We start from the raw sequence: 10,414 nt of genomic DNA on the forward strand, positions 1-10,414 counted from the left end.
TATATTTTATGTGCACAGTTATGAAAAGGGAGAGACAGACTAACAGAGACATAGCACGCAATGAGCTTACAAACTGGTCATGTACCTTTCTCAAGAGCTGTCCAATTGGAAGACAGTCCTAATCACTTCATAGACCCTGTTACAAAACTGGGGCCTACAGCTCCTTCAAGTAAGGGTGGCTTCAGGGTGGAAGGCACTCCCATGGCCTTCCTCATAGTTCAGGGCTGGGCCGCTCACCTGCCTCCTACGACAATACTTTGCACAGCCCAGAGCTTCATAAATAGATTTCCACATAACTGACCCACTCAGCTGTCTCCTGGGAGATCCATGAAGAGTGATGGATCAGGACAAAGGGGACTCACAGACGCTCCCTATATATTATTGCTGTGAATAAGCACAGGCCATTGTGACTCTCCAGCATGAGGAGGGGACAGGGTACTGGAAGCCTAGCAGACATCCAAAGCAACTCAACCATGCAGGACAGCATACTTACTATCTGAAACGCCTACCTTGGGCTCAGAACAGCAGAGGGCAGCTCCATAAACAACTAGCAGACTCCCTACTGCTCAGAAGGGCTTAATTACCCCCAACCTTTGAGCCCCTAAGCACTAAGGGGTTGGAGCCCTGAAGGGAGCCAATAAGCAAGAGCTGAAATCTACACTCCGTTAGATCTGACCCTGAAGGTCTGACCCTGATCAGGCCTTAAGGTGTAGCTTCCCTTGGCTGGGGGTTCTGTGCCTATGATCTGCTCTGGGAACCCCTCCTGACATGGGATTAATAGAGCTTTAAGAAAAAAATGGTACTAGGGAATACCGACAAGACAACATCTGGAGCGCTGAGACCTAGGGGCCACCCAATGGCCTTTTCTGGTTGAGAATTGGAGCCTTAATGCTGGGATACGTCAGTTGTGAAGACAGGTGTGAGGTGGCCTGGAGAGGTGTTAGGATTCAGATAATTAAGATAATATGGAAATGGAGAAAATAAGGAATCTTCTCCACCTGTAGATGGAAAGCAACCACTCCCATTGGAAACCTGAATCCCTGTAACACCCAAAGCCCTGGAATTAGGGCTATAACAAGTACTCCCCCGCAACAGAATGGTGTTTGATGATTTGAGAAGCCTACCCAGGGAAACACTTTGCATTCTACCCTAGGCAGAGAACACTCTGGGAAAAGATGCCACAGAAGGTTATGTCCCCAAGTCTTTCCCCCAGCCAAGGACAGCCCTGCTGCTGGCCCTGGCTTGGTGCTGTCTGCATGATCCAGAGACTATACACAGGTGGTGTGGTCATTTAAGAAAATGATCTATAGGAAATAAGGGCTGATTTCAACCTTTGAAGGTCCCAGGGTGGCCTCATGGGATGCTACTCTCTTTGATGGTCCCGTCTTCTCAAGGAGTGGGGGACAAAATCAGAAGGGGCCTAGATTTCACCTGTCCACTGCCAGCAATGGACCCATCATGGGATAAAGTTACAATAACCAAGCTGACAAGGCCCATGAGTGTGACAGGGTTAACACTGCTTGAGAAACAAGCTTATGGGATCAGCTGGCCAGGGGGAGTTGCAGGAAGAGCAGCCCTGAGGGTTGACTGCTGAGCTGAGGCTATGGTGAGATTTGTCCTTTTTCCAGGAAAGGGCCTCTAAAGAGCCTTCCATGGTCTTCTGTATCTGCCTTGTTCTCTATGGGTCTCCTCTAGCTCACAGGAAGCCATACTGGTTAACTGGCTGAAATAATAAACCATATGGGCAAATGGGACCTAAAACTCTGCCTTTTTTCCCCACTGTGGATCCACTGTACACCTCTGGGCCTCGCTGTACATTATAGGGATGCTATGCGTTTTCAGTAGGACCTCTTCAGGCAAGGGGCACCAGACTACTATCCCTGGGCCAGGGAGACAGGGCACCCCCCAGTCATCAGACGAAGGTGGAGGGAAGGCTGCAGCAAGGCAGGTGGGGTCCACTTCAGAGCTGTGCCTCTGGCCACTGCTGTGTTCTATAGGGAGCTGGGAGCAGGGGAGGTATGGTGACTGACACAGAGGAAAGGGCTGCCTGCTAATGGTAAATATCTTGAATATAAGAGAAAGGGGAAACTCCACCGAACACATGGGGATTGAAACCTCCAAAAGCCCAAGGTTGGTAGGAATCCAGCACCACAGGGGCCCCCAGAAGGCCAAGGGAGCAGCATGGGGCCCTGGGAGAGGGAGAAGGAGAGGTGTGAGGAGCCGCCCTCACAGTCGCTGTTACAAGATGGCGCTGACATCCATTGCTCGTAAGTGTGAGCAGGCGTCAGGGTATTATCTCAGGTATTACCATTACCTGAGCCCTGCCTCTCTCGTGGCGTTAACTGACTGATAGTGAGCAGCCAATCTGGGTGGTGCACGTTTCCAACCGTTTTTTTCGAAGCCTATAAAAGGGAAGGGTTTTCTGCTCTCTAGGTCTCCTCTCCTGAAGCTGATCATCTATCTCTCGAGATGTATTAAAGCTTTACTGCAGAAGGATCCGAGTGGCCTGCGTGCGTTTTCGCTGGCGAGACGTGGGTCAGAGAGGAGCCAAAGGAAGTCTTCCCAGCCTTTGCACACCACCAGTGCCACCAAGCAGCCCAGTTGGCTACTTGGTCTCTCTCAGGCTGCAGCTCAGAGGCCCCTGGTGAGGTATTGGTTGTAAGCAAGCACCTGAATATTGCCTAATGGAACCAGCCAAAGCCCAGCTGAAGCCAGGGGGCAGGTGGGGTGGTGGCCCCCAACAGCAGCCAAGGCCTTTTCAGACCTTGCCTCTCACCCGTGGCCCCAGAGTTCATGTCCCTTAGCTAGGACGGGTCTGCTGCTTCCAAAGTCATCCATCAATGTCCAATTGTTCACCACCCAGCTCCCAGTCCCCAGGATGTGTTGAGAGCCATGGATGAGTCTCAAAGTCCTTCTGTTGCCCAACTCCCCAACACCATCCCACTGCCCACCATATGTGGTTGTGTTTGCCCTACTGAGCTAAGACCCAGTTGGGGGCAGGGCTTGTGCTGAACCAAGGGGTAACCGCATCAGCTTGGTCTCTCTCTTTCTCTGTTCATGGGATCCTACGAGAGACTTCAGGTCCTCACATTAATCTTCTGACTCAGTCGGTCTTGACGTGGCCATTGGCCAGGGCTGGTGGGCTGGCAGCTTCCCCAGGCTCTGCGTCCTTGTCAAAGCGCAGGCGGAGGGTGTTGTGGATGATAAACTGCTCCATGATGAGGGCCCCGCAGAACCAGGGCACAGCATACTCCAGGGTAATGAGGTCCATGAAATCAAAGTCGAACTGGGAGTAGTCCCAGGGACAGGTGTTGAACTGGCGTAGGACAAAGCCGGTGGTGAATTCCCACAGGTAGGTCCAGAGTGTGTAGATGACACAGCGCACCAGAAGAGGACAGCAGCCACGCAGACGCAGGTACATGTGCTCCACGATCAGGATGGAGGTGCCATAGATGAAGAGGGCCCACACAGTCGTGACTCCCGGGAACTTCCAGTTAAAATTCACCACAAATTCCCAGGCCGCTGTAAACATCACCTCGCAGAAGTAGCCGTGGATAGCATATAGGTACCAACGGGACAGCGCTGTCAGGGGCTCGGCAGAAGCCATGGTAACAACTGGGGCCTCTTATCACAGTCTTGACTGCGTGGCTGGGAACAGACATCAGGATCACTGTTCAGCTGTGTCCCAATTTAACCTCGTCTTGGTATCAGACTGGACCTTGACGCCATTCTCAGAAATGTAGACAAGCATTCACACCAGTGCTCAGTTAATTCTTGACTGGCTGAAGGATGGCTTTCATGTGTCTAGGCTGTGGTCCAGCTAGTCCACAGATGGCTATCTCCTAACAGAAGGTCCAAGGATCCAATAGCTGTTCAGTCCACAAGGCTGGATGTCTTGCCTGGTCTTCAGTGTACATCAGGATCCAGTAGAAGTAGGCTCTAATGCAGTAAAGAATGACTTAGCAGCAGGATAGATGAACGTGCCAGTGAGAGTGAGGGCAAGCAGGCAAAAAGCCTGTATGTTTGATTCTAACTACGTTCACCTTTCTGGAAAAAAAAAAAAACAACTAAAACCATTCCCTTAACCTTTCTGCCTAAAATTATTTGAATCAAACTGGGAATTCCATAAAGTCATTAATTCATCTAAACAGCATTAACTTATGAAAGTTCATCTTCATGTTGATCTGCAAGAAACTTGCCCAATAGGGTGGGCCGATGCCCAGGCATCATCAGCCTATGTGATAGTGACAGGAAAGGCGTGTCAGCAGTGAGAAGCAATCCTGGGACAGAGCCTCTGGGACTGTGCCTCTCCAGAGTACCTCTGCTCCTGCAGAACCCACAACACAGTGACTTCCGGTCTCTGTTTGCTCTGTTTATGACCAAAGCACAACGAATACCCCGAGGCATTCGTTCTTATCACCATCCAAGGAAAAGATATCTACAGGCTGCAGGCACTCAGAGAAGAGTGGCCATAGATGGGAACAGGGAAGGAAGGCCTCCTACTGTTTTGTGGGATAGAAATAACATAATTTTTTATTTGCTTGGGTTTTTTTTTGAAATCTAGACACTCTCCATCTAAATTTTCCTTCTGTATCTATAATCTTTTAAAAATTTATTTTTGCTTTTAAGTATGAGTAGGTATGTGTCTCTGTGTGCACAGGAGCCCAAAGAGGACAGGCAGGTTGTTAGAATCCCTGCAGCTGGAGTTACAAGCGTTGTGAGGCACACGTTTGGCTACTGGCAACAGAACTGGGGTCCTCTGGAAGAGCAACAGGCACTTTTAATTGCAAAGCCGTCTCTTCAGCCTTTACCATCTTTTTTGTAAAACTATTACATAAGAATATAGCTATTACAACTTACAGAATTTAAATTTTTAGTAAGATGTTAAACTACCATATCAAAACCCAGAAGGAATATTATAAAAGTGTTCATTGTGTCTTTCTCATGCATATTGATTGCTTAACTGTGCATGATCTTAGCCAAAAAAAGAAAAAAAAAAAAACACCCAAGAGGTAATTATTTAATTAATTCTACCATAAGTACTGTTACTGCTTATCTTAATAGTTCTATCGCTGTTTTGTTTAAATAATATAAATAATAGCACTTATGCAGCAGGGAAACAAGAAATTCATATAATACATAATTCCAAATAACACATCTACTACACAGACAAATACATAAAATCCATGTACAATATAAAATACATATATACCACATGAGAACTATTTTAAAAGATGTGTTGCAATTTTAATTTTATGTTTCTGTGTCTGTGTCGCTCTCTGTGTGTGTCTGTGTGTGTGTGTGCCACATATGTGAGGGTACCTGGGAAGGCCATTGAGAGCATTGGGTCTCCTGGATCTGGAGTCACAAGCAGTTATGAGCTGCCTAACAAAGGTGTTAGAGGTCAAACCTGGTCCTCTTGAAGATCAGCAAGTGCTCTTAACCACTGGGCCGTGTTTCCAGTTCTATAACAATTATTACATATTATGTTTCTTAATGTCATAAAAACATCTTCAGCTCTCAGCTTAATCCAGCCTAGAGCCTTCTGTGAAGAGAAGCTTCAAGTAAGAAACTGCCTAGATTGGATTGGTCTAGCAGCATGTCTGCAGGAGATCGCTCTGATTGTTAATTGATGTGGGAGGGCTCAGCCCACTGTGGGCAGCACCATTCCCTGGACAGGTGTTCCTGGGTTATCTAGGAGAAGTAGCTAAGCATAAGTCAGTGAGCCAGTCAGCAAGCAGTGTTCCCTCGTGGTTTCTACTTCAAGTTCCTGGTTGAGAGTTCTTGCCCAGATTTCCCTCAATGTTGGACTGTGACCTAGAAGTGTAAGCCAAATAAATCCCTTCTTTCCCTAAACTGTCTCTGGTGGCAACAGAAAGCAATCTCAAACTTGTTCTAAAACAATAGTCACCCTAGCAAGAATTCAGATGTCTGAAAGCACAGGGCTGCCTGATTCAGAGAATTGAAGTCCAGGGGGACTGAGCCAGGGAGAAGAAGCAGTTGAGAGGTTGTCTTCTAGATAAATAATCAGGAGTATGAACTTGTACCTGCACATTTGCACACATCTCAGAGAGGACAAAGGAGAATACTGCATAGACTTGTTGGGGGATCTAGTGAGCTACTTTAAATTTGCTTCCTCTCAAGGTCAAAGGGTTAGAGATGAAGAGTGTATTAGTCTGGTTTCATTGCTGTCACAAAACACCTGATGCAGACAATTTATGAAGAAGAGGTTTCTTCAGCTTGTAGTGTTAGAACCTGGAAGGTCCTATTGGCTCAATCTCTGGCTGGGAACTCAACAGTGGAAGACAGGCAGCTGAGGGAGTCAGAGATCATGCTTTGAAAGAGAAATCAGAAAAAGACTTTGGCGAGAACTCAGGAGACAAGAACTTCCTTCCACAGGCAAGTCTCAACAACTCGAGGACTTACCATTAGACTCCATTTCCGTAAGTATCACCACCTCTCACGTTGTCAGGATGATGGCCAAGTTCCCAACATACACCCCTGGGAAACAAACCACATCTGAACCATAGCAGTCAGAATGCAGGTGGGGTCCTTTCCCTGTGGGGATATCAAGTCTCTCTAAGAGCAGAACGTGTGTTAGGCTGTGGCGTGTGTCCAAGACAGCTTTGTATCTTGAAAAGAAAGAAATGAGATATGAGGAAGTCAGAACATCTTGGAAGAATGAAAGGACATGGCGAGGCTGATGAATAGAAGGTTAAAGAAATACTGCTCTTCTGTTTGTGCAACTGGGGCAGGCTAGGAACCTTGGCTCCTATGGGAAGACAGGAAGAAATTGAGCCTTGCTAAAGAAGACAGGATTGGAATTCTTTTTTTTTTTTTTTGAAGTATAAATAGATCTTGAAGATCGCTAAAGGGAGCATCTGCTTTCTCTAGTGTCGGAATTCTGTATTGCAGAGAATAGCCATGCAAGGAGGAGATATAAAAAAATAAATAAATAAGAAGAAAATTCGGAATGGAGACAAGAAGAATGGGCGCCGTTGCCTAGCAACTCATGAGCAAGAAATAGCAGTAGCCGCTGATGGAAGACAAGCGCTGAGTGTGTAGCCCTTCACACTCAGCCATGAAGAGAGAACAGCCCTGCTAATAACCACTGATGAAGAAGGAGAGGGATAGCCTGCAGAGAAGCCCAGAGAGCTAGCGATGGAGATAGATCACTCACAGCCTCTGTGGAACTGTACAGTTAGCAAGGACAGGGCCTATGCCTTGTACATGCAGAACCTGTGTTCTATCCTTGAGCTGTAGCCCCAGCCTGAGAGAGAGCCAGAGTTAGCAGCAGTTGTTGACTCCTTCCTTCCTTCCTTCCTTCCTTCCTTCCTTCCTTCCTTCCTTCCTTCCTTCCTATCTCTCTTTCTTTCTTGCTGTTGTTTGCTTGATTAAAATTTTTTTACATTTATTTATTTATATTATGGTGTGTGTGTTGGTGTGCACATGGAAGTCAGAAGACAACCTTCTGAGTTAGTTCTCCCCTTATATCGTGTGAGCTTTGGGTATGAAAGTCAGGCCTGGTGGTAAGGGCTGAACCACCTCCCTAAACCAGTTTGTTTGTTTTAGGCAGGTTCTTATGGAGCTCAGGCTGGCCTCAAACTCTTGATGTAGTCCAGCATGACCTTGAATTTCTGTTCCTCCTGTCTCCATCACTTGAACGCTGGGGTTGAAGGATGGACTGTCACACCTGGTTTATGTGGTACTGGGGATGGAACCCGGGCTTTGGAAATCCCTCTGCACAGAATCCAGGAAGAAGCAGCCAAGCTGGGGAGAGGGAGCCAGGCTACCCTTTGCAAGTCTCCCATCATGCAAGCCACACGGTTGCCATGGAGTCCTGGGCAGGCAGATGGCTGCATCCTGCTGCTCTGTAGTCAAGGAAGTCCCCGTGAGACTGGGTGCCACCCTCAGTACAGTCCATCCTGCTGAGTCTTGTCTTGTGTGGGCTGAAGGAGGCCAAGATCTACGAGGTCCTGACTTTGGAAGCAGGACTGTGTCTTACTTTATTTATTAAGTGGTGTGTGGTACATGCATGCGCTGATGGTAGTGGTGAGGGGGATGAGTGGAGCATTAGGTGTCCTGCCTGCTCACTCTCACTTATTCCAGAGAGGGTCTCCCTGAGCCCCAATGGTCTCCTGTCTCTGACACCCTCAACCCAAGCACTGGGTTATAGGAACACTCATAGCCACACCCAGATTTTTGTGGTTGCTGGGGATTCACATTCAGACCTTCTTTGAGGGTTTTTAAAACCTCTGTGCCATCCCTTCAGTCTCCCATGTGTGCTACTTTACCAAGTTCCTCTACTGTGGAATGCATAGGTGGCCACCCACTCGACAGTGGCTCATCTTACAATTTCCTGACGCCGCAGAAACGTAGGCATACAACCTCTGTTGGCTTTCACGGTAGTCGTCAATGAATTACAGGACTTCTCTACTACTCTACTGTAAAGCAAGCTTTCTTCGAGATGATTTTGGCCAACCATGTTCTAACCAAAGTAGGCAAGGCTTGGTTGTATGAATCTTTTCAGAGTTGATTTGTTAGATTTATTTGTGGTGCTGGAGATGGAACTCAGGGCCTTAGAGTGTATGGTACAGTTGAAGTACACCAGCCCGACGCACATACATGCGTGCGAGGCCCCACACAGTACTCTGTGTGTACGTGCATACGTGTGCGTGCGTGCGTGTGTGTATGTTTATATATACAGCACAGCTGTGGAGTAGCTGGAAATGTTAACCTGGACCACTCACACACCGTTTCTCCAGGGGATCACGTGCAGATTGCACAGGTGAGCTACATGCCCATCCTACCCTGCTGTAGATCGGATTCAGTTTGTTTGCCATTCAGTGCCAGCCATCCTCAAGGGTAGACACCCGCAGGGTTCAACCAAAGAGAAACGCAGTTTTTTGAGGTGGCAGAGTAGAAGGACCAAACGGTGCCAGGTTAGGTGAGAGCAAAGGTGAGCCCGAGCGTCTGTTCGGAAAACATCGAGGGGACAGCTGAGAAGATATGAACATCTGAACGGAAGGAAACATCTATCTGTCTGTCTATCTATCTATTATCTACCCATCTGTCTATCTATCTATCTATCTATCTATCTATCTATCTATCTATCTACCTATCTTTGTCGGCCAGAGTCTTACTGCAAAGCCCTGGCTGGCTTGGAACTTGTTATGCAAACCAGAAAAGCACCTTGCTTTTATAAAGCTGTTTGTTTTCCCTGTTAGAAAACAAACCCAAGACTTCATGTTTTCCAGACAAGCGCTCTATCAGTGAGCTACATCCTATCCTAACGACACATTCTTAGGGCCTGCTTTTGCTTCTATTTGAAAGCATGTTTGTGTACCCTGTGTGCATTGAGTGGAGGTCAGAGGTTGGCGTCCTGCCCCAGCCAGTCTCTATGCGCTTATAGAGGTAGATCTGAACCCAGAGCTCTGATATTCATGCTTAAGCAGAAAACATTTCACTAAATGAGTCTGATCCTATTGCTGGAGAGAGAGAGAGAGAGAGAGAGAGAGAGAGAGAGAGAGAGAGAGAGAGAGAGAGAGAGCGCATTCCATGGCTTCTCAGGGAATTGTAAGAACAGGAAATGGCTGTCCTTCCCGTTGAACTTGCCTTCCCAGTCTGCAGAACTTATACCACCAAGTTTCTCCTCTCACCAGACTGCTCCCAGCACAACGGTCATTCACCTTCTGAGGTGACATCACCAAAGCCACGTCCTTACTCCCTGGCTCTCTTTCTCCCTCAGTTTAAAGACTGTTCTAACTAACATTTCCAGCAAAGCCTGTACTCCTTGTGTGTCTTTTTTTTTGTTGTTGTTGTTGTTGTTGAGCCCTCCCTCCTTCACCAGCTGAGGGGTGGGAGCTCTCTGAGACTCCTGTAACAGAATCCAGGTCATTATGCAGAAAATATTGAGCATAACCCCCAAGAGGCAAAGCCTTAGGCCGGAAGGTAGGATTAAGAGCAGCCAAGAACTAGAGAGCAGGCAAGTTCAACGGGAAGGACAGCCATTTCCTGTTCTTACAATTCCCTGCGTGGGTCTAGTTAGAAGAGGTGGTGAGAGGCTGGGGAGGAAGAGTCCCAGGCTTCAGGCTTGTCAGGGTAAGTCCCAGAATGATCAGGGGGACCTACTTGGCCTCATCCTCACAGCACTTGAGGGCTTCTTCACTTCCGGGCCTCCTCGATGCAGGCCTCCTCACTTACGGACCTCCTCACTGCAGGCCTCTTCACTTCAGGGCCTCCTCACTGCAGGCCTCTTCACTTCAGGACCTCCTCACTACAGGGCCTCCTCACTACAGGGCCTCCTCACTGCAGGCCTCTTTACTTCAGAGCTTCCTCACTGCAGGCCTTTTTACTTCAGGGCTTCCTCACTGCAGGACCTCCTCACCGAAGGCCTCCTCACTGCAGGGTCTCC

The 10,414-nt window shown here is 47.9% G+C and overlaps 1 protein-coding gene across 1 annotated transcript; it reads right to left on the bottom strand.

Annotated features, from left to right (window-relative positions):
- Positions 1-3,103: 3,103 nt before the first annotated feature.
- On the bottom strand, positions 3,104-3,751 carry LOC110307552 (transmembrane protein 229B-like). Its single transcript, XM_029468168.2, has one exon. It carries the CDS (start codon positions 3,605-3,607, stop codon positions 3,104-3,106), a length of 504 nt encoding a protein of 167 aa, XP_029324028.1. The 5' UTR covers positions 3,608-3,751.
- Between the last annotated feature and the right edge of the window lie 6,663 nt (positions 3,752-10,414).

The sequence above is a fragment of the Mus caroli genome, unplaced genomic scaffold (assembly GCF_978045245.1).
Source record: "Mus caroli unplaced genomic scaffold, Mus_caroli_1 scaffold_15, whole genome shotgun sequence".
Taxonomy (NCBI): domain Eukaryota; kingdom Metazoa; phylum Chordata; class Mammalia; order Rodentia; family Muridae; genus Mus; species Mus caroli.

Excerpts from the sequence above, each read along its gene's own strand:
- LOC110307552 (XM_029468168.2), bottom strand. The coding sequence starts at position 3,607 with ATGGCTTCTGCCGAGCCCCTGACAGCGCTGTCCCGTTGGTACCTATAT.